General features: G+C 46.8%; 1 protein-coding gene across 3 annotated transcripts in view; it reads left to right on the forward strand.

Moving 5' to 3' along the window:
• Positions 1 to 10,675: 10,675 nt before the first annotated feature.
• The window catches only part of CRACR2A (calcium release activated channel regulator 2A), a 185,065-nt gene continuing 170,341 nt past the window's right edge, over positions 10,676 to 25,399 (forward strand). For 2 of the 3 annotated variants that reach the window (XM_040439253.1, XM_040439260.1), the window contains exon 1: positions 10,676 to 10,839. In XM_040439253.1, the coding sequence (XP_040295187.1) occupies positions 10,744 to 10,839 (96 nt within the window). In that variant the 5' untranslated portion in view covers positions 10,676 to 10,743. The remainder of the gene's footprint in view (positions 10,840 to 25,399) is intronic. The other variant, XM_040439267.1, reaches the window with a different exon arrangement.

Genomic DNA, 25,399 nt, shown 5'->3' on the forward strand with positions numbered 1-25,399 from the left:
CAAGAAACCCAGAAACCAAGATGGCCGCCAGCACATGTCAAACGAAGGAGAACAGCAAGAAGGTAAGACCATGACAATCACAGGCCTCAATCAATATTTGGTGGAAGCGGGTATATCAATCCCCTTAATCAGTATTTTGTGGAAGCAGGTATATAGAACCCCTTAATCAATATTTGGTGGAAGCAGGTATATCACACCCCTCAATCAGTATTTTGTGGAAGCAGGTATATCGCAGGCCTCAATCAATATTTGGTGGAAGCAGGTATATCGCACCCCTCAATCAGTATTTTGTGGAAGCAGGTATATCTAACCCCCTAATCAGTATTTTGTGGAAGCAGGTATATCTAACCCCCTAATCAGTATTTTGTGGAAGCAGGTATATCTAACCCCCTAATCAGTATTTTGTGGAAGCAGGTATATCTAACCCCCTAATCAGTATTTTGTGGAAGCAGGTATATTGCACCCCTTAATCAGTTTTTTGGGGGGCAACAGGTATATCACACCCATTGCAAATAGTTGTTCCAATAGCGCTTGTCCCTCTATATACCTGCGGTATTGCAGCAGAACCGCACACAACTGCTGCACAATACAAATGCACTATTTATAATATGCGTTCTATGTTAGAAAGTATATTATAAGTATATCACACCCCTCAGTATATTACACCTATCGATAACATACCTATACTAGTCCTTAAAAGGACTTTTGTGGCCCTATAAGCTTGCGTTTGGTGTCCCTAACAGTCTGCCCATGCTGCACAAAGCAACCTCTCCCTACACTGTCAAAACACAGAATGTAAAATGGCTGCAGATGGGGTGTTGTTATAGGGTGGGGGTGTGTCCATGTGCTGAAACATCTCAATTGGCTGTCCTGTCACACCTGATGGATGTGTCATTTGTCAAAGTTTGGCGCAATGCAAAAGAATATGGCGCATGCGAACATTGCCATATGTTCGCATGTTCGGCGAATCGCGAGCAAGCAAAGTTCACCGCGAAACGACCGACGGGCGAACCGCAAGGCCATCTCTAGTTATTGACCCTAGGCGTGTCAGAATTCAGATCATTACATCGGGCAGGGATGAATTTAGTAATAAGTTTCTGTGTACAGTGTCGGGAAAAAACTGAAATCCTGTTCTGATCACGTCTAAGTGACACATGAGCAAGCTGTGCTTGTGCGTCAGCAGCAGATTATCAGAACTGGTTTTCAGTCTCTAAATGTAAACAGTGAATATCTTCATTCCCTTAAAGCAAGCAGAGATACAAAAGGTATATTAGACATTTCTATATTTTAGTGTAAGCTTTATTTACACAAAACTGGAATGGCACTTTACTCACTTCTGTAGTATTACCATAGATCTCTCTGACTCACCAGGATTGCCTACATGTGGTCTGCACTAAACTATTATATCATCCATGGGAAAACATACTGCCGTCCAGCAGAAAAGCTCCACCTACTGTACCACAGTTTTTATTTGGAGCCCATTGTCACACTGATTTTATTTCCTTGCTTTTGCTTGTAGGTTTCTGTGGCTTCAATTGCAAGGGCCAATAGGGTTTCTAAAAGGGGTTGCCAAATTTGTTTGTGGAGTTAACAAAATGATAATCTTATTGTCCTCACCATCTTGTAGTGTTGTCTAGGGTAGTTTAGGGGTTAGCGACAATATAGCTCTTATAGGTTAATAACTACTATCCCGATTATCTGGATTGGACCCCAACTCATTAGATATTGCTCACCTATCCTGTGAATAGGTCATTGATATTTAAAGGGGTTGTCCAACAAAAATATTGTACAGTTTTCAAACTAGCACCTGGATCTGAATACTTTTGTAATTGCATGTAATTAAAAATTTTGCATAGCCGTTATTTAATAACATGTATCTGTATAGCGCCACCTGCTGTTAGGTTTTTTCTTATTCCTTTGTCCTGCTCACTGAGATGGCCGCACATGCTCAACTGCCTCCTGAGCTGTGATAGGGAGAGCTGAGACAGGCCCCCTTAGCTGCAGCAGGAAAGACACTCCCCTTCAGCTGTCAGCTTGATATAAATCAATCAGAGCAATGACTGAGGAGATCTCTGGATCCATGTGAGGTACACGGCTCGTTCTAGCTTTGTTAGAAAGAGATTCTTATGTACATACTAGATTATATTTGATTTTAATTTTTTACATTAGCCATGGAATAACCCCTTTAAGTCCCAGAAACCCTTTAATATTTCTAGTGGTTTATTGTTGTGAAGGTGCGAATGCTGTTATTTGCAGTACAGACGAGGGGAACATATAATTAAATGTTGTTTCATTTGTAAAGGTGAAAAATGATGTGCTGAATAATTTAATTACGTCTTTAAAGGGGTTACCCACAATTTCACCCAGGCAGCCCCCCTGACTTGAGCATCGGAGCAATTCATGCTCCGATGCTCTCCCTTGCCGTGCGCAGGATCGCGCAGGGCAAGGGCTCTTTTATTTACTATAACACACTGCCGGGTTGAGGCTTCCGCCCAGCAGTGTGTTCGGTGAAGTCACCGACTCTGATGGGCGGGCTTTAGCGCTGCAGCGGTAAAGCCCGCCCATCAGTGCCAGTGACATCATTGGGCTCACTGCTGGGCGGAAGCCTCTGTCTAGCAGCCCGAAGGAGAGCCCGTTCTTCACCGGAACTTCACAAAATGCCTTTGCCCTGCGCGATTCAGCACAGGGCAAGGGAGAGCATCCTAGCATGAACTGCTCCGATCCTCTTGTCAGGGGGGCTGCCTGGGTGAAATTATGGGTTTTTCCGGGTTCAGCTCTGAACCCGGACAACCCCTTTAAAGGGATCAGAACTCTGTGGTTTTCACTTCCTTCATACAGGGAGTGCAGAATTATTAGGCAAGTTGTATTTTTGAGGATTAATTTTATTATTGAACAACAACCATGTTCTCAATGAACCCAAAAAACTCATTAATATCAAAGCTGAATATTTTTGGAAGTAGTTTTTAGTTTGTTTTTAGTTTTAGCTATTTTAGGGGGATATCTGTGTGTGCAGGTGACTATTACTGTGCATAATTATTAGGCAACTTAACAAAAAACAAATATATACCCATTTCAATTATTTATTTTTACCAGTGAAACCAATATAACATCTCAACATTCACAAATATACATTTCTGACATTTAAAAACAAAACAAAAACAAATCAGTGACCAATATAGCCACCTTTCTTTGCAAGGACACTCAAAAGCCTGCCATCCATGGATTCTGTCAGTGTTTTGATCTGTTCACCATCAACATTGCGTGCAGCAGCAACCACAGCCTCCCAGACACTGTTCAGAGAGGTGTACTGTTTTCCCTCCTTGTAAATCTCACATTTGATGATGGACCACAGGTTCTCAATGGGGTTCAGATCAGGTGAACAAGGAGGCCATGTCATTAGATTTTCTTCTTTTATACCCTTTCTTGCCAGTCACGCTGTGGAGTACTTGGACGCGTGTGATGGAGCATTGTCCTGCATGAAAATCATGTTTTTCTTGAAGGATGCAGACTTCTTCCTGTACCACTGCTTGAAGAAGGTGTCTTCCAGAAACTGGCAGTAGGACTGGGAGTTGAGCTTGACTCCATCCTCAACCCGAAAAGGCCCCACAAGCTCATCTTTGATGATACCAGCCCAAACCAGTACTCTACCTCCACCTTGCTGGCGTCTGAGTTGGACTAGAGCTCTCTGCCCTTTACCAATCCAGCCACGGGCCCATCCATCTGGCCCATCAAGACTCACTCTCATTTCATCAGTCCATAAAACCTTAGAAAAATCAGTCTTGAGATATTTCTTGGCCCAGTCTTGACGTTTCAGCTTGTGTGTCTTGTTCAGTGGTGGTCGTCTTTCAGCCTTTCTTACCTTGGCCATGTCTCTGAGTATTGCACACCTTGTGCTTTTGGGCACTCCAGTGATGTTGCAGCTCTGAAATATGGCCAAACTGGTGGCAAGTGGCATCTTGGCAGCTGCACGTGTAGTGTACGGGAGCTGTAATGCCCGTCACTACAGAAGGGTCACTTGTGTGCTGTCGTTTCCCCTTATTTATGGGGAGGTTGGTATGAGTCATCTGCATAAAATGTAATGTAATGTAATGCTATGTACTTCCCTGTTACTGTAAAATGTGCATGTACAGGCCTGCTAGGGGTGTCATTCCAGCTCTTAGTCACTAGAGGGAGCTAGTTTATATAAGGCCCAGTCAGGGTAAGGAGAGGCAGTCTGGAGTTGGAGTCTAGAGTTAAAGAGTTGGAGTTGGAGATTAGACTATGTCCGAGTCCAGTCCAGGCCTGAAGCCTGCAGACCAGGAGAGGGTATTGCAGTCCCTGTAACCGGGTTCCAGATCCAAGGAGAAGGTTCCCCTCCTGAGTTCATATATGCAGAAGCAGGAACACCACAGTTAACCAGCCTGAGGAAACTGAGAGAGACAGAGGCAAGTCCAGAAAAGCAAGAGGTACTAAAGACAACAGAGGAGGTACTTGATAATTATAAAACCAAGGATATACGCCAGAGCTAGGGCATTGGGCCTTGGAGAAGAGTTTCTATGTTCCAGGATCAGTCAGGAATAGAGTGCAAGCCGCCTGTACTACAAATCCTGTGTTTAACACTCTGAAGTCACCTTGCTATATATATTGCCTGCATCAAATGTACTGCAACCAACTGTCTGCAAAGGAACTGCGCTTCCATCTATGTCCATGCATGATGACTACTAAAGTTTGAGTTCTGTTTTAACATCACGTGGTTCCTCAGTTATTCCTGCTATCAGCAAACGGCGTGCCACCGTTTAATTGGCACTGGCGTCACGAACATTACTTATCATCACCTGCCCTTGCAGAGAGTCAGCTGTCTCAGGTTAGTGTCACAATTGCACTACAACACCCAGGAACATTTCTACACCTAACTTGAGTACGCTGCACCTTCTCTTTTGGCGTCACGAACAGGATACGCACGCTTTCTAGTGCAAGAAGCGTGAACTTTGTGCCTTATACAGTTGCCCTGTGACCAAAGTGACAAATTGCCTGTTTTATTAAAGTGGACTTTGTGGACTGAAAAACGTACCAAAAGTGTCCCTAAAACCTCCAAAAAGCACTGTGCAGTGTTGTGCTATAAAGAGGAAGGAAATCGCCACATCGGAGTGAGGTTTTATGGACCTTTTACCATCCTGCTTGCTGTCAGTGAATAGACAGCGTTTCTTGATAAAAGATGGCCGCTGAGCTTGCTGAAATTACTGCTGCGTCATCTTCATCCCAAAAAGGCGGGAAAAGTTGGCGCCTTTTTACTGAAAAAGCGGGAAAAGGTTCAAGGTCAGGCGCCACCGCCTGTCTGGACATTTGCATGTCTGCCAGCATGGACTCCGCCTTCCACATACTGGAATACCTGGGGGGCGGCCTCCCAGTGCAATGGGAGGATCTGGCTGAACTTATTGGCGCCACCCTGTCGCTCTCCAGAGAAGGATCGAGCATGTTGTGGAGTGAGGACTGCTTTGCTGCGACGTCCGCGCCTGAGCTACCAAAAATGACTGATACCGGTGTAGAGCCAGAGGACGCTCCACCGGCCTACTCTCCGGGACCGGAGAGACCCGCCTGCCCGCCACCGAGGAAAGAAACAGAGCCCTGCTATGGCTCTTGGAGAGACTTTTTTCAGCCCTCTTTCAAGTGGTCCGCGTTAATGGCAGAGATTCGGGAGGCCGCTATAAAGAGAAATACCAAAACTAAAATTTACTATGAAGAACTAACCAAGACTATTCACGAGCGCCACACCAGTACCCAACCCCGCCTGGAAAGGAGAAAGGGGTTGGTGGTGTCCTTTGACAAAACCCGTGGCTACGGGTTCATACAAGACTACCTAACTGGCAGAGACTTATACGTCAACAGGAGATCTGTCAAGAGAGACTACCTCCCTTCGTATCAGCATAGCCTCCGCGAGGGAGAGGAAGTGGAGTTCACCCCTGCCGAGAGCCTGAGAGGCCCATATGCAACTGCTGTGACCCGTCCCAAGAGAGAACCTGAGGACTGGGAGGCAGAGTAGGACTATTCTGGCTGCGAGCGGGAACCTGAACGCTCTCCAGAACCGGCCCATCACGCCTTCCAAGAGCGGGGCTCTTTCATTGGCCCTAACGTGTTTTGGCAGCCAACCGTGTTGGAAAGATGGGTGAGTCCCTATCCTTCCCCCGAGCTGCCTCGCCGGGAGAAGACAATACAGGACTTGGAAAATCTCAAGGGACTCCGTGTTACCCTGGAGAATATCCGGAAGGGTAGGAGACCCGATGCGCCACCGGAGCCTGCCGCGGCCGCGTCCGACGCATCGTTGACTGTACCTGCGCCGGCGGCGCCAGCAGAGGACAGCGATTCCGACACGGAAAGCATCGGTGACCAGATCGTCCGGCTGGAGGAAAAGTTGCGGGAGCTGCGCAAGATTGCCACCGCCAGGATCCAGACGCCGCAGGAGAAGGACGAGGTAAGGGTGCCTGTCACCACCCGTAAACCACCTTCTACTAATATGGCTCCGTCAAGGCCCCAAAGAAGACCCACTATTGCTGTGAATTGCTGCACAGAGCCCACCGGACCGCTTGCGGCGGCGGTACTAAGTCCACTACAGCCTACAGTAATTATGCCGGGACCGGTACGGTCCACCAGTGTGTTTACCCCTAGGCCTATGGGGCCAATTCCTATTAGGGGTCCCTTCACTTTGCAGCTGCCCCCTGACACTGTGATGTGGGCACATCCTCCTGTAGAGGACTACTACAGGCCATATTTGCCAGCAGAGCCGGGTGATTATGACAGGCCCTTTTGAATTAGCCTGCGAGGCCTTTGATTTATTTTGCCAAAGAATGATGTTGAGAACTTAGCCCTGCCAGGACAGGAGTCCTATGTTTCCTGGTCTTTTGTTGCTGCTGCCAGTTCATCAACGGCTCAGTGGTAGGTGTCAACCACTGAAATATTAAAGTCAACAAAGCCAAGTTTGTTTCCAGGACCTCCTGCCTGTTTTTGCTATCCCACACAACGTTGTGCCGGTTCGGTTGTTGCACCTTTTACCCTTAACCCCCTTTTCAGGTTGATCAGGGGTATTACAGCACTTGTTCTGAGCTGTCATTTTTATTGTGCAACTGGATTCCAAGTATACGTGCCCAGTGATAGACTCAAAAGTACCTGAGCCTCTGAGATCTTTGTTTTTAAGGAAATGTGCCCAGAGATGGACTCCACCGCACGAGAGCCTCTGTGAATTATACAAAGTAACCTGGGTACGGACTCATATTTGTTCTTTGAGCCTCCAAGAACTTTTATACTGTTTTATCTTTCATGCTGTTCTATTAAGGACAATTTGCACATATGGACTATCCTGGTAATAATGTTACGCTGTGCCAGGTCAGCGCCCCAGTTCCATTCACTATCCTGAGAGAAGAGAACGACGCCCCTTGTCACCACACTTCACCTTTGCCAATTGGACCTGATATGAATGACATATATGTATGCCTGCATGTGTCTTTTTCTGTTTCAGGTAAAAATTCCAGTTGGGTGGGCCCTGATGGAGTACGAGGTCGTACTCAGCTTAAAGCAGCGGGGTATGTAGTGTACGGGAGCTGTAATGCCCGTCACTACAGAAGGGTCACTTGTGTGCTGTCGTTTCCCCTTATTTATGGGGAGGTTGGTATGAGTCATCTGCATAAAATGTAATGTAATGTAATGCTATGTACTTCCCTGTTACTGTAAAATGTGCATGTACAGGCCTGCTAGGGGTGTCATTCCAGCTCTTAGTCACTAGAGGGAGCTATATACCTAGTTTATATAAGGCCCAGTCAGGGTAAGGAGAGGCAGTCTGGAGTTGGAGTCTAGAGTTAAAGAGTTGGAGTTGGAGTTGGAGATTAGACTATGTCCGAGTCCAGTCCAGGCCTGAAGCCTGCAGACCAGGAGAGGGTATTGCAGTCCCTGTAACCGGGTTCCAGATCCAAGGAGAAGGTTCCCCTCCTGAGTTCATATATGCAGAAGCAGGAACACCACAGTTAACCAGCCTGAGGAAACTGAGAGAGACAGAGGCAAGTCCAGAAAAGCAAGAGGTACTAAAGACAACAGAGGAGGTACTTGATAATTATAAAACCAAGGATATACGCCAGAGCTAGGGCATTGGGCCTTGGAGAAGAGTTTCTATGTTCCAGGATCAGTCAGGAATAGAGTGCAAGCCACCTGTACTACAAATCCTGTGTTTAACACTCTGAAGTCACCTTGCTATATATATTGCCTGCATCAAATGTACTGCAACCAACTGTCTGCAAAGGAACTGCGCTTCCATCTATGTCCATGCATGATGACTACTAAAGTTTGAGTTCTGTTTTAACATCACGTGGTTCCTCAGTTATTCCTGCTATCAGCAAACGGCGTGCCACCGTTTAATTGGCACTGGCGTCACGAACATTACTTATCATCACCTGCCCTTGCAGAGAGTCAGCTGTCTCAGGTTAGTGTCACAATTGCACTACAACACCCAGGAACATTTCTACACCTAACTTGAGTACGCTGCACACGCTTGACTTTTCTCAGTTCATGGGCAGTTATTTTGCGCCTTGGTTTTTCCACACGCTTCTTGCGACCCTGTTGACTATTTTGAATGAAACGCTTGATTGTTCGATGATCACGCTTCAAGTCCTTCTTTTGACCCATTTTGCCAAAGGAAAGGAAGTTGCCTAATAATTATGCACACCTAATATAGGGTGTTGATGTCATTAGACCACACCCCTTCTCATTACAGAGATGCACATCACCTAATATGCTTAATTGGTAGTAGGCTTTCGAGCCTATACAGCTTGGAGTAAGACAACATGCATAAAGAGGATGATGTGGTCAAAATACTCATTTGCCTAATAATTCTGCACGCAGTGTATACCCCGAACTAAATGCTGCATTTTTTTTAAATTTAATTACGTGGCAAAATGGGAAGGTTCTGGGTGCCCTCTTGAAATAAATCTGCATAAAGTCTCCTCTGTTGCTGTTTCGCTCCCCATTTCATTAGGCATAACACATTAAATAGGTAGAATTTAACTTTAGTGTTATTTGTGTATAACCTGTGCCGTATTTATCTCTATGGGGAGTGTGAGAAGAAAATAGCGAATAACATATGGATCCAAGGTCTCATATAATATGGAAATCTTTTCCCTCAGAATGTCATCTGATAGGGTAAACCAAGTATTTTTAGTCAATGGTGTCAAACACAGTGGGGGAGATTAATCAAAACTGGTGTAAAGGAAAACTGGCTTAGTTGTCCATATCAACCAATCAGATTCCACCTTTCATTTTTCAGACCTCCTTTGGAAAATAAAAGGTGGAATTTGATTGGTTGCTATGGGCAACTAAGGCAGTTTTCCTTTATACCAGTTTTGATTCATCTCCCGCAGAGTCTCAGAGTGACTAGTAAATAGTCAGTTATTTACTCTATAATTATCAGGGGGAGAAAAACAGAACTGGATCGCACATCCACAATGCTATGCTTAGATCTAAATAAACTCGCTTCTCAGCGCCATATTGAAGTGTACAGCCCCCCATACTGCATGCTGTACAAGAGGCATTAGTGTACATTTTGATCAAAAGGCATAAGCCCACTCACCATCTTAAGGTTGCCTCTCAGAGTGGGACCTACTCTGACAAAAAGGCGCAGCACAATGCGGTGACAAAGCGGCACTGCCCTAGTAGGCGGCTGGACCCAGGAGTCAAACAGCAACCCTGCTGTCTGACAATGCCACCCATGGCACTGGGTCCTGCTCCAAGCAGCCTTAGATTTCAGTCTTCTTTTACGCCAAAAAAGTGGTTTAAAAAAAGTTAAATCACCAGGCCCACTGGCACAACCCTTTTAAGGCATCTGTAAGATGTCTGGAAGCAGCTAAATTGGTGGATGTGATAGCAGCTATGCCACCTTACCCCTCAAGCACTGAACATAAGGCCGAAAAGAATGCTACATGACAGTGTTTGTGGAAGCTCCCCTCAGTGAACCCTTTCGGTCAGATAACAGTACTGAATGGTATAATTTAACAGGCTCTGGGGGTACATAGATGTAATCTATACAGGGACTCTATCCCCCAGGGGTCCACATAGCCCCCTATCACAAGTGTAAAGTGAACTGGCTCTTTTATGGGGCAACTGTGGCAGGTACTGTTATAGAGCACTATAGCTGGTTATGTGGCACTTCATCTGACACGGTTATTGAAGCACTATAGCTGGTTTTATGGAGGCATTTCTTCGGGCTTTGCTATGCGGCCCTGTAACTGGCAGTAATATGTGTCAGCCACTGTTATGGAGGCACTGTGGCTGGCTGTTTGGGGACATTGTGACTGTCTGAGTTGTTGAGTTAAAAGTTAACTGAACATCTGACAAGGGGTCTGTTGAAAAACCTTTAAATTCGCCACAGCACAGGATTTTAGTGGCGGGTTGAGACAGGTACAACCTTCTGCAGCTTCAGGCTGTTTGTCTGCTGGTACTGTACATGTGTTATCAAACAGCTCATATTGGAAGGTTGCTAGGTATATAATTCTCTAATATATTCCATAAAGTGATCCAAACTTCACATTCACTTTCCTAACATTGTAAATCTGTCATTCTCAGCAAAGCTTCCTAAGTCTTTAGTCCCTCCCCGGGGCAGGCCTGTCCTCGCTCATTACTTTCACAATGCCTGTTGTTCTAATCCTCCCACAAGTTTCTACACAAGAGACAAAACTGCCAGAGACTCTGTCTGCAGGTGAAGAAGAGAAATGTCTCCAGTGCTGACACATGTGGATATATAAAAAGGTTATTTGTGCTTCTTCTCGCTTTCCAAGGAGGGATGGACATCTGGAGACACTAAGCTTCTGCACTTGTGTATTCAAAGTAAGTAACAGAACTGTGGCAAGTCATGTAACTTTACCTGCTGTGTCTTTTCCACCGGTGCTGGTTGATGGGTTGACTCTTGACAGTCGGCACTTGCAAACAGCTGTTTATGGTATAAGCAGATGTCCCGAAAAGCTCACCTGTTAGCCTGGGAAGAGCCTATTAGGACCAACTTATCGCTATGGATCTTGGCCCAGGAGTGTACTGATCATTTGGACATTAAGACCATGGGTCAGATAATTATTACCATGGTAGTTGGTAGGGGTCAATGATCTTTTCCCCCTAGAGACCTGCTTAGCAGTAGACAGACAGTAGAGCTAATGTATAAAGAGTGCGTGACTTATAATACAGCACCTTACGATGACTATCTAGTCAAACCTTCATCTGATGGATCAGAGTCCACTACTAATTTCGAGCTATTTTTGCTCTTTGATACCATGTGAATTGATCATCCTTCTGAGAGAAGGGCTATTGACATTAGGTGGGTTAGATCAGGCTTTTGGGCATTTCCATAGGTTGGCATGGCTAAGCATTAATTTCAATGAAATCAGGTGCTGGGAACCCTTCATTATTGGGATCAGTAGGGGTCCTAACTTCTGGAATCCCAACAATGGTAGAAAGAAATATGTAGATGTGCACTACTACTGATAGGATATATATATATATATATATATATATATATATATATATGTCAATGGACATTTTTTTTGTCTGATATAGAACCTGATTATATATACTATATGTATACATATCAGCAGCACTGAGACACTGCTTATCTCTGCCGTAGAAGTCTGTCAAAGATCATTTCTGAATAAAGTTCCAGCTGCTGATCCACTGACACGTAGTGCTCCCTCACTCTTTAATAAGAGCTTCTTCAGCCGCTACAGTGTATATTACACAGTTAAGTGCCCCAGCTGCTGCAGAACATCATAATACAGGCTTTAGCTGCTGCAAGCTTTCTTTTTGAAAAAGGTTGAGGGCATTTCTTATCAATCAGTTCTGGTCAGGAATCACGTTAAAAAGAGGTGTATATTGCTACAAAGAAGTTGTCTAATTTGTATAATTGTCACAGAACTCTTTGGTGACTGATATTTTTATAATTTATAGCACTATGCTGTATTTTATATGACACATTCAAACGTATACCACATATTTTATACATGATGCATTTTAATAAATTAAAGGAGCTGTCCTAGTTTCATGCAGGGAACTGTTCAGACATGAGCAACTCCCCTGCCAAAAATAACTGCTTGAGGTCAGTTCTGTTGTCCAACTCCCAGTAGTCGTAGGGGAAGCTTGCAGTGGCGTAGGGATCGCCATAGCAGCCATAGCAATGGCTATGGGGCCCTACGTCACTGGAGGATAAAAAATAAAATAAAAAATAATGTGGCGAGTGGGCCGGGCGTGGGTGGCGCTGTGATAGGGGGCGGTTGGACTCGGAGCCGGAGGGCGGAGGTAGAGAGGCAGTCTGGGCGGCGGTTCGCTGGAAGTGGAGGAGGCGGAGTCGCAGACTAGGAGCGGCACATACAAGGAAGCTGCTGGAATGTGGGTGGCTGGCTCGGCGGGCGGCAGGCGCGCGCAGTACAGGTACGGTTCGGTCAGGTGTCGGTCGGTTCAACTTCAAGTGGCTGAGGTGAGGGCTGGCTGAGGAGTGGAGTGGGACTGAGTCTGTCACTGTCTGAGTCTGCCCGACCGAAGCGGCAGGCGGCAGCCGGCAGTGTCAGTCAGTGGAGACTCAGAGAGGACACACTACCCGAGAATGATTATGGAAGAGGTTCCTCCACATATGAACTGGAGATGATAACTTATAAGAACTCATCTTGCTATAGTTTCTGGCGAGACAAGAAAACAATGAAAGCGGTGGTCAATGACTACAGGAGTCTGCCCAGTAGTTCTAAGTTTTAGGTTTGCAAGTTTAGGAAGCAGGGAAAATGGACAAGTGTAAGGATCTGAGTGGCATTGAGAAAGGGCCAAATTGCGATGGCTAGATGCCTGGGTCAGAGCCTCTCCTAAATGGCAGCTCTTAAGGTCTTAGATTCCTGGTATGCAAAGGTTAGCACCTACCAAAAGTGGTCCACAGAGGGAAGAACCAGTGACAGCAATCATGGTACCTAATGCTCATTAACACAACTCAATGTCAAAGTCTAGCCCATCTGGTCCAATCCCACAAGAAAGCTACTGCAACACAAATTGCTTAAAAGTACATGCAGAGCATCACAGCTTACTGCACATGGGGCTGTGTAGCCACAGACCGGTCAAGGAAAAATGCTAACTCTCTGTCCACCACTGAAAGCAACTACAATGGACACAGGAGCATCAGAATTGGACCATGGAGCAATGGAAGAGTGTAGTCTGGTCCACTGAACGTCTTTTTTATGTAAAAAAAACAGCTATGAGAGCACGTGTTACCTGGGGAAGAGATGGCACCAGGATGCACTATAAGAAGAAGACAAGCTGGTGGAGGCAGTGTGAGGTTCTAGGCCAGTGATGCCCAACCTACGGCCCGTGGGCCAAATGCGGCCCGCAAAGCCGTGTCATGCAGGGCACGCTGCGAACGGCACAGGCAGCAAAGCGATGCTGCCTGTGCCTGCAATCTCTCCGCCCAGCGCCGTCTCCTAGCTAATTTATTCACTGCACTTGCCTCTGTGAAATTGAAGAGAAGCGCCGTAATCTCGCACAGGCGCACTGGCAGAGGCATCGAAGTGCGCATGCACCGTCTTCCTGGCCTCTGCCAGTGCACCTGTGCGAGATTACGGCGCTTCTCTTCAATTTCACAGAGGCAAGTGCAGTGAATAAATTAGCTAAGAAGCGGCTCTGGGTGGGGAGGAGATCTGTGGACGACACTGAGGGGGAGATCTGTGGACGACACTGAGGGGGAGATCTGTGGACGACACTGAGGGGGAGATCTGTGGACGACACTGAGGGGGAGATCTGTGGACGACACTGAGGGGGAGATCTGTGGACGACACTGAGGGGGAGATCTGTGGACGACACTGAGGGGGAGATCTGTGGACGACACTGAGGGGGAGATCTGTGGACGACACTGAGGGGGAGATCTGTGGACGACACTGAGGGGGAGATCTGTGGACGACACTGAGGGGGAGATCTGTGGACGACACTGAGGGGGAGATCTGTGGACGACACTGAGGGGGAGATCTGTGGACGACACTGAGGGGGAGATCTGTGGACGACACTGAGGGGGAGGTCTGTGGACGACACTGAGGGGGAGGTCTGTGGACGACACTGAGGGGGAGGTCTGTGAACGACACTGAGGGGGAGGTCTGTGGACGACACTGAGGGGGAGGTCTGTGGACGACACTGAGGGGGAGGTCTGTGGACGACACTGAGGGGGAGATCTGTGGACGACACTGAGGGGGAGATCTGTGGACGACACTGAGGGGGAGATCTGTGGACGACACTGAGGGGGAGGTCTGTGGACGACACTGAGGGGGAGGTCTGTGGACGACACTGAGGGGGAGGTCTGTGGACGACACTGAGGGGGAGGTCTGTGGACGACACTGAGGGGGAGGTCTGTGGACGACACTGAGGGGGAGGTCTGTGGACGACACTGAGGGGGAGGTCTGTGGACGACACTGAGGGGGAGGTCTGTGGACGACACTGAGGGGGAGGTCTGTGGACGACACTGAGGGGGAGGTCTGTGGACGACACTGAGGGGGAGGTCTGTGGACGACACTGAGGGGGAGGTCTGTGGACGACACTGAGGGGGAGGTCTGTGGACGACACTGAGGGGGAGGTCTGTGGACGACACTGAGGGGGATCTAGGGAGGGGTGTGGGGATGTTGGGGTGGGAGGTCCTGGAGGGATGTTTGGGTGGGAGCTCTGGAAGGGGTGGGAGGTCCGATGGGTATGTGGGGGTGGGAGATCTGGGAGGGGGGGCCCATAAATTTCTTTGCTATGGGGCCCAGTCATTTCTAGCTACGCCCCTGGGAAGCTGCTATGTTGTCTTCTCTTGACCATTGGGTTGTTTCTGTATTAATAATAATAAAATGTATTTATATAGCGCCTCCATATTCCACAGTGCTTTACAAATTCATAGGGTTCATGTACAAAACAAAAGTAACTGGCTAATATGCAACTAAAATACTACGAGTCAGGGTCCTGCTTGCAAGAGCTTACAATCTATGAGGAATTGGGGGTGACACATAAGGTAGTTGATTGTGATAAGTAGGATTTGAGCCATTATTGAACTGACAGGAGTGGTGCCGGCCGATCTGCTTCGGGTTTGGGACTACTAGAGGATCGAGTTTTGGCCAGAGGAGTTGGTGGAGGAAAGGTTTAGTCTGGGAAAAATCATTTTAGGTAGCTTGATAAGCGTGCCTGAAAAGATGTGTTTTTAAGGCACGTTTGAAGGTGGAGAAGTTGTGAATTGACCTAGTATTCTGGGGCAGAGTATTTCAGAGAGTAGGTGCAGGTCGAAAAAAGTCTTGAAGACGGGAGTAAGAGGTACGAATTATGGAGGTTATTAATCTTAGGTCGCTAACAGAACAGAGAGCACGAGTAGGATGGTAGATGGAGATGAGGGAGGAGATATACGGAGGTGCAGCACTGTGGAGAGCTTTGTGGGTGAGGGTGAGAAGTTTGAACTGTATTCTGTGGTGGATGGGCAACCAGTGAAGTGATTGGCACAGGCTAGTAGCATCAGTGTAGCGGTTGGATGGATAGATGAGCCTGGCTGCTGCATTTAGAACAGACTGAAGGGGGGAGAGTTTAGCGAGAGGGAGACCGATTAGTAATGCGTTGCAGGAGTCAAGGCAACAGCAAGAGTTTTTGCCGTTTCCACCGTAAGAAAATGGTGGATTTTAGCGATATTCTTGAGGTGCAGATGAGAAGAGCGTGTAAGTGATTGAATATGGGGAACAAAGGAAAGATCAGAGTCAAATGTGGCCCCAAGACAGCGGGCAAGTTGCACAGGAGTTATGATAGTGCCGCAGACCGAAATGGAAAAATCAAGTAATGTAACGCACTCTCATGATAATCTGCTTGTGTTTAGCATATCCATTACATGTAGTCACAGGTACGCTGCTTTGAAAACCTGCTTTTCAGCTTACTCAACCACTTCCTTTAAAGGGGCAGTTGCTAAATGAGTCATTAAAGGATCTCAGCAATTTAAAGGAAACATATACAGATCCTTCAGAGTCAGTTATAATAATTTCTGCTGGTGACTGTACAAGTGAATTTGCTGTATGTTTTGAAGAGAATATGTCATCAGGAATTGACCTGCTCTTTAAATCAGTTTTTATGTTAAACATATATTTCTTCTAGAATTTTTACTCATATGTGTATTCATTTTCCATGTCAATCTACATTAAAAATAAATAAATTAATTAATTAAAATATAATTGTGTAGTTTTCGTACTGGCCACTAGGCCATATAAAATGTTGAGAGTCCCTGTTTTGTACAGGTAACTTTTTAGTAGCCATTACTTTGTTATCACAAGCAGGATTCCAATGACAGATAGCACCTTTGTATAGATAACAAAGGATTCGTGTTAATCAAGCACCAAAGTGCTCGGGTGCTTGAGTAGAACAGTTTGGATGCTCGGGTGCTCTATAGAGCACCCGAGCACAATGAAAGTCAATGAGAGAACCCGAGCATTAAACCAGGCACGCCCTTGTCACGGATGTAGTAGGGGAGAACACCAAAAGACAACAAAAAAGGAAGGGAAAAGACACTAGGCCTCACCACTAGTGAAGGAAAAGGGTCACCATCTATAAAACCCTGCTCCTGGCCCTAACTCCTATCCGTATGGGCAACTCTCGATGGTAGAGATGCCCATACACAGGAGCCTAGAAAACCCTGGTGACCCTCAGATGCCCTAAAGGTAATGACAGGGCAGAGGCAACCCGTTCCTTCCCTGGTGAAGGAACCAGCTTCTCGCTGAGGCCTAGTAAACAATCGGGGATGGGGGGAATACAAAACACAACAAGCGGAACACTTGGATGGATGAACAGGATGATGGATGAACATTGTGCTTTGTCCACATTGGCGATACGCCTCGGCTTATCTGGATGATATTGTCATTCAAAGCACCGACTGGGAAAGTCACCTGCCCAAAGTACAGGCTGTAGTGGACTACCTTCGAAAGGCTGGTCTAACAGCTAACCCCAAAAAATGTGCAATAGGGTTAGAGGAGACCAAATACCTAGGGTATGTCATTGGGCTCTGAGTCATCAAACAAGAACCACACTCCAGCTCTTCCAAAACTAAATGAGCTATCCAGAGCAAGGAGTGATGGGTAAAGTCAGACTAAATAGGGAGAGGTAAAGGTCACATGATCCACACCTGAACAGGAGGTGTGGATATACCAGCAACACACAGACAAAGTGAAACCAAAAGAGGCTGTCAGATCACTCATGTGCAGTCAGTCTTTCAGACCTTCTAACACCTGTCACAGGTGTGACAGTACCCCCCTTCTACAGGTGACCTCCGGGCACCCAGGACCGACCTTATCAGGATGAGCTCTGTGGAATGCTCTCACCAGGCGACTAGCATTACCATCGGTCGCTGGGACCCACATCCTCTCCTCTGGTCCGTACCCTCTCCAATGAACGAGATACTGGAGGGATCTCCGGAGAACTTGGGAGTTCACAATCCTGCTGATCTGAAATTCTAGATTTCTGTCCACCATGACAGGAGCGGGAGGTAAGGAGGATGGCTCAACAGGTTCGACACATTTCTTTAACAATGATTTATTAAATACGTTATGGATTTTCAAAGCCTGAGGAAGTTCAAGATGGAAGGTTACAGGGTTAACAATGGCAGTGATCTTATATGGACCAATAAATCTTGGACCGACTTCCAAGAAGGTACCTTAAATTTAATGTTTCTTGTTGACAACCACACAGAATCACCCTCTCTCAGGTCCGGAACACTCATACGTCTCCTGTCAGCCGCACGCTTATACCTGTTGCCCATCTTTTTAAGGTTATTTTGGATTTTACGCCAAATAGAAGACAAAGAAGAGGAAAATCGTTCCTCCTTAGGAATGCCGCGATTTTGAGCTCCAGAAAATGTACCAAACTGTGGATGGAACCCATATGCCCCAAAAAATGGCGACTTCTCAGTGGATTCCTGTCTACGGTTATTTATAGCAAACTCAGCTAACGACAAAAAAGAAGACCACTCTTCCTGATTCTCTGAAACAAAACATCTAAAGTAAGTCTCCAGATTCTGATTAGTGCGCTCTATCTGTCCGTTCGACTGAGGATAAAAAGCCGAAGAGAAGGACAATTGTACACCCAAACGAGTGCAGAATGCTTTCCAGAATCTGGAAACAAACTGAGTCCCTCTATTAAACACCACATCAGAGGGAATGCCATGTAGTTTCACAATGTTGTCGACAAACACCTGTGCAAGAGTTTTAGCATTGGGTAGATTAGGTAATGCAATAAAGTATGCCATTTTACTAAAACGATCGACAACCACCAGAATCACGGTTTTTCCCGAAGAATTCGGTAAATCTGTGATAAAATCCATGGACAAATGGGTCCAAAGTATGGACTCGATGGGCAATGGAAGCAGAGATCCAGAAGGCCCAGTATGTGTCACCTTAGTACTTGCACAGGTACCACAGGCTGACGCATAGTCCTCAACACACTTACGCAACCCAGGCCACTAGAATCTGCGAGAGATGAGATCGACAGTCGATCTGCTCCCAGGGTGCCCAGCAAGCACCGTACAGTGATGTTCTTTGAACACCTTGTGACGTAATTCGGAGGGAACAAACAATTTCCCCGGAGCGTCCTCCTATGCCTCCAACACCCTGGCCTCGAGATCAGGATATAGAGCGGATATGACTACCCCTTCAGATAAAATGGGACTAGGGTCACTAGGCTCACCCCTTCCCCCCAGGAAAGCTACGCGACAAAGCATCCGCCTTAACGTTCTTAACCCCAAGCCTGCCTTGGATTCAGTCGCTTAGCCCAACGGCAGGTAGGCCAGATTCTTGTGATCCGTAATTACCGTAATAGGATGAATTGCTCCTTCCAACCAATGCCGCAATTCCTCGAACGCCAACCTAATGGCCAGAAATTCCCTATTCCCCACGTCATAATTCCTTTCAGCAGTCGAGAGTTTTTTTATAGAAAAATGCACATGGGTGCCATTTACTGGGTGAAGGACCCTGCGACAAGATTGCGCCTACCCCTACCTCGGATGCGTCAACCTCAACAGCAGAAAAGGCCTGTAATGCTGCATCAGACTAGATGGAAATATCAGCACCCTTCCTAGTCATGTCTGTTAAAGGTTTAACCACTGTGGGGATTCGCTCTGGTAGGCAGGTTAGCGGATGCAGTATAGAGGCAAGGAACCAGGTTGCAAATCAACTTCAGTGTTTTATTCACACTCAGCAAAAACACAACAGTCTTGGTGCTTGTTCACACACAGCAACACATAATAGCATTAAAGTATTTGTGCTTGTTCACAGCAAGAAAAAACAATGGTCACCTGGAATCCTAGGTGTCAGTTCACACCCGGCTATATGCTCAGCCAGAGACAATTTTCACCGGCAGACTTCCAGGCAGCCTGCACGCCTGTTTGCAGTCCTCAGCACAGAGTACTCCCAAAACCACAGCATCTCCACAGCTTCACTGTGAAGTGGAGGATAATTCACTCAGCTGAGACTGCTGGCTGGGTTTTTATATCCCAGCCAAAACCCGGCCTGAAGCGTGGGGAGAGGCCACCCAACCTGCACTTTGGCTTCTCCCAGTAAGAGCCGGCCTGGATCGGCTCTACAGCCATACTAACTAACAAATAGTGTCAGTCAGCACTAACTGCCGCTGACTCTTAAAATGACCTAATCTTACCTCACCGAGGCCAGTAATCTCGGTGACACATACCTTCCGTCAATGACGGACCCTTGCGCCTTCCTACACCCCCGATGAATAGTTCAAGATAAATTTACGGTAGTAGTTGGTAAACCCCAAAAACTGCATAAGCGCTTTCAGATTTTTAGGTTGATCCCAGTCCAACACAGCATGGACCTTCTCGGGATCCATACGAAAAGGAAGATGAGAGCAGGTAACCCAGAAATTGCACCTTTGTACAGCAAATACACACTTTTCCATCTTAGCATACAACTTATTCTCTCTTAGGCTGGGTTCACACGAGCGTGTCCGGATTAGTTCCGGATGCGTCCCGGTGTGTTGCGGCAAACCCGCGCGAGTAGGAATGCAATTGCAGTCAGTTTTGACTGCGATTGCGTTCCGTTGTTCAGTTTTTATCGTGCGTGTGCAATGTGTTTTGCAAGCGCGTGATAAAAAACCGACTGTGGTACCCAGACCCGAACTTCTTCACAGAAGTTCAGGTTTGGGTTCGGTGTTGTGTAGATGTTATTATTTTCCCTTATAACATGGTTATAAGGGAAAATAATAGCATTCTGAAAACAGAATGCTTAGTAGGTGATCAGTTGAGGGTTAAAAAAAATAAAAAAAATTAACTCACCTTCTCCGTTTGTTCGTGTAAGTCCCGGTCTCTTCTTTACTTCTCAAAAGATGAACTATGGGCTAAAGGACCTTTGATGACGTAAGATCACATGCTCCAATCACATGGTCCATCACCGCGGTGATGGACCATGTGATTGGAGCATGTGATCTTACGTCATCAAAGGTCCTTTAGCCCATAGTTCATCTTTTTAAAGAACTAAAGACCGGGAGAACTACGCGAACAAGAGGACAAGGTGAGTTAATTTTTTTTATTTTTTAACCCTCAATTGACCTTCTACTAAGCATTCTGTATTCAGAATGCTATTATTTTCCCTTATAACCATGTTATAAGGGAAAATAATACAGTGTATAGACAGTCACCTAGCAACCGTGCGTGAAAATCGCACCGCATCCGCACTTGCTTGCGGATGCATGCGATTTTCACGCAACCCCATTCACTTCTATGGGGCCTGCGTTGCGTGAAAAACGCAGAATATAGAGCATGCTGCGATTTTCACGCAACGCATAAGTGATGCGTGAAAATCATCGCTCATCTGAACAGCCCCATTGAAATGAATGGGTCCAGATTCAGTGCGGGTGCAATGCGTTCACCTACCGCATTGCACCCGCGCGGAAATCTCGCCCGTGTGAACGCAGCCTTAGGATCTGTAACACCTGTCTCACATGATCCTGATGAGTCTCCATATTAGGTGAATAAATGAGTATGTCATCAATGTATACAACAACAAACCTCCCCACCAGATGATGAAAGATGTCATTGACAAAGTGTTGAAAAATCGCAGGAGCATTGGTTAACCCAAAGGGCATGACCAGGTTTTCAAAATGACCCTCAGGGGTATTAAATGCGGTCTTCCACTCATCCTCCTCCTTGATCCTTACCAGATTATATGCCCCCCACAGATTTAGGCTACTTTCACACTACCGTTCAGAGCGGATCCGTCTGGGGTCTGCCCAGACGGATCCGCTCATATAATGCAGACTTGGGATCCGTTCAGAACGGATCTGTCTGCATTATATTGTAGAAAAAATTCTAAGTGTGAAAGTAGCTTCAGACGGATCCGTCCAGACTTTACATTGAAAGTCAATGGGGGACGGATCCGTTTGAAAATTGAGCCATATAGTGTCAAATTCAAACGGATCCGTCCCCATTGACTTACATTGTAAGTCTGGACGGATCCGTTTGCCGCCGCACGGCTAGGCAGACACCCGAACGCTGCAAGCAGCGTTCAGGTGTCCGCTTGCTGAGCGGAGCGGAGGCTGAACGCTGCCAGACTGATGCATTCTGAGCTGATCCGCATCCACTCAGAATGCATTAGGGCAGTACGGATGCGTTCGGGGCCGCTTGTGAGCCCCTTCAAACGGAGCTCACAAGCGGAGCCCCGAACGCTAGTGTGAAAGTAGCCTTAGAGAACACCTTGGCACCAACAAGCTGACTAAACAAATCCGGAATCAAAGTAATACAAGTAATCAAGTAATATGATTGAGCTTACTGAAGTCCAGACATGGCCTCAGGGTACCATCCTTTTTCTTTACAAAGAAAAACCCAGCAGCCACTGGAGACTTGGATGGTCTAATATGTCCCTTTGTCAAACTCTCGGTGATATACTCTAGCATGGCCTTTCTTTCTGGTTCCGAAAGACTATACAACCGAGATTTGGGAAATTTAGCTCCGGGAATAAGATTGACTGAACAGTCATACTCCCGGGGCGGAGGCAACTACTGATTACCACTCTCAGAGAACACATCAGAAAATTCAGAAATGAACGAAGGTACAGTTTTAGTGGTAACCATAGAGAATGATGCATTAAGACAGTTGTCCATGCAAAAAACAAACCAATCGAGAATCTGTCTCGCTTGCCAGTCGATGTTAGGGTTATGTTTGCTTAACCATGGTAGACCCAACACCAGTAGAGCAGGCAGACCCTCCAACACATAACAGGAGATAGATTCCTGATGAAAATCACTCACTCCTAAATGAATGTCATTCACTACCTGCAACAGGCATTTTTGGGTGAGAGGTGCTGAGTCAATTGCAAAGGCAGAAATACTTTTCTCTAATGCATTAGTAGTCAACCCGTGAATGCAAACAAACTGTCCATCAATCAAGTTAACTCCTGCCCCACTGTTGATAAATGCTTTGATTTTCACAGTTTTGGACTCTAGCACCACCTCGGCAGACTGTCACAGCTGTATGTGAGCAACAAGAGCATGCACAGAAAATAGAGCTACTGACCGGACCCAAACTAGGGAGGATAAAGGGTTACCCCTGCCAGACCCTCGAAAGCTCTCCCTATGCTGCTAAGCCCATGCCCGGATCCAAATGGTGGAAGGAGGCATGCCCGCGTACCTAAGACTGATGACCACTGTAACCCCTACAATAGTGGAAGGGGCACGGCCACCGGTGCCCTGCTCAGTATATGGAGGGAACCGTGGTCGCCTCGGATCCAGTCAGAAAACACACAGATACACAACAATATCTGCACACTTAGCTGAAGGGGCTGCAGCCGCAGTGAAGACGGATCCAAAGACAGGCTGGCAATATCCGGAGTACTTGCTGCAGCAGAACACAGGTCCAGTGAAAGGATAGCATGCAAGGGAAGATACTCAAGCAAGAGCTACAACCCAAATGAGAAATATAATCCACACCTACAATAGGAGGAGGGGGAATATAAAGGCAGGGAAATCAAACGCAGCTGGGAGGAAGGAAACAGAAAACTCCTCCCAGCTCTAGTAGTGACATCATCACAGGGGTGGAGAAACAGAGCTGTGAGAACGTCCCAAAGCTCTGGTAGTGACAGTACCCCCCCCTCTACGGGTGGACTCCGGACACCCAGGACCCACCTTCTCAGGATGAGCCCTATGAAATGCCCTGATGAGGCGAGTGGCTTTAATGTCCGACACCGGAACCCACATCCTCTCCTCAGGACCATAACCCTTCCAATGAACGAGGTACTGGAGAGAACTGCGGACAATGCGAGAGTCCACAATTCTGGAAACCTCAAACTCCAGATTGCCATCAACCAAAATCAGAGGAGGAGGCAAAGAGGAGGGTACCGTGGGCTGGACATATGGTTTTAAGAGAGATCTGTGAAATACATTATGTATCTTCCAAACCCGTGGAAGATCAAGATGGAAGGCAACAGGATTGATGACTGACAAGATTTTATAAGGCCCAATAAACTTGGGACCCAATTTCCAGGAGGGAACCTTCAGTTTAATATTTCTTGTAGACAACCACACCAGATCACCCACACTCAGGTCCGGACCAGGCACACGTCTCTTATCAGCCACACGCTTATACTTCTCACTCATCTTTTTAAGATTACTCTGAATCTTTTGCCAAATGTTAGACAAAGACGAGGAAAATCTCTCCTCCTCAGGTAAACCAGAAAGAGCCCCTCCCGAGAATGTCCCAAACTGCGGATGGAACCCATATGCACCAAAGAATGGTGACTTATCAGAAGATTCCTGACGACGGTTGTTCAGAGCAAACTCAGCAAGAGGGAGAAATGAACACCAATCCTCCTGGTTCTCTGCCACGAAACAGCGCAAATATGTCTCCAGATTCTGATTGAGGCGCTCAGTCTGACCATTCGACTGCGGGTGAAAAGCAGAAGAGAAGGACAGCCGAACCCCCAGGCGAGAACAGAAAGCCTTCCAGAACCTGGACACAAACTGCGTGCCTCTATCGGAAACAATATCAGAGGGAATGCCATGCAATTTAACAATATGGTCGACAAAAGCTTGCGCCAACGTTTTAGCATTGGGTAAACCAGGGAAAGGTACGAAATGAGCCATCTTGCTAAAACGGTCCACCACCACCAGGATCACCGACTTCCCTGAGGAACGAGGAAGATCCGTGATAAAGTCCATGGACAGGTGTGTCCAAGGACGGGAAGGTATGGGTAACGGGAGAAGGGAACCTGAAGGCCGTGAACGAGGGACCTTAGCGCGAGCGCACGTCTCACAAGCAGCCACAAAACCCTCCACCGTGGCTCTACTCCCGGGGTGACCAGCAAGAACAGTATCATGATGCTCCTTGAAGAGTTTGTGACGTAGCTCAGGAGGCACAAACAACTTCCCAGAAGGACAACGGGCAGGTGCCTCAGTCTGGGCAGCCTGGACCTCGGCCTCCAAATCCGAATATAGAGCAGAAACAACTACCCCCTCCGCCAAAATGGGACTCGGGTCCTCGGAGTTTCCTCCTCCCGGAAAACAGCGAGAGAGAGCATCAGCCTTCACATTTTTGATCCCAGGGCGGAATGTGACCACAAAATTGAATCTGGAGAAGAACAGAGACCATCTGGCCTGTCTCGGATTCATACGCCTGGCCGACTCCAAGTATGCCAGATTCTTATGGTCGGTAAAAACGGTGATAGGGTGCCTGGCCCCCTCCAACCAATGGCGCCATTCCTCGAAAGCCAACTTGATGGCCAACAACTCCCTATCTCCCACATCATAGTTTTTCTCTGCCGGGGAGAGTTTTTTAGAGAAAAAGGCACAGGGTCGCCATTTGGCAGGAGAAGGGCCCTGGGACAAAACCGCACCCACACCCACCTCGGAAGCATCCACCTCAACAATAAAAGGTAAGGAAACATCGGGATGCACCAAAACGGGAGCAGATGCAAAACTCTCTTTAATCTTAGAAAAAGCTGCAAGCGCCTCCTTCGACCAAGAGGAAAAATCCGCCCCTTTTTTGTCATGTCAGTGAGGGGTTTGACAACAGAGGAATAATTCAAAATGAACTTTCTGTAATAGTTCGCAAAACCCAGAAAGCGCATCAATGCCTTCTGATTCTCAGGAAGCTCCCACTCAAGTACAGCACGGACCTTCTCCGGATCCATGCGAAAACCAGAAGCAGAGAGGAGAAAACCCAGAAATTGAATCTCCGATACCATAAAAACACATTTCTCCAGCTTGGCGTACAATTTATTTTTCCGCAGAATCTGCAGAACCTGAAAAAGATGATCCTGATGGGTCTGAACATCAGGGGAAAAAAATCAAAATATCATCAAGATACACCAATACAAATTTCCCCATTAAATGGTAGAAAATACTGTTAACAAAATGCTGAAAGACGGCCGGAGCATTCATC

Source organism: Bufo bufo, chromosome 1 (assembly GCF_905171765.1).
Source record: "Bufo bufo chromosome 1, aBufBuf1.1, whole genome shotgun sequence".
Classification (NCBI taxonomy): Eukaryota; Metazoa; Chordata; class Amphibia; order Anura; family Bufonidae; genus Bufo; species Bufo bufo.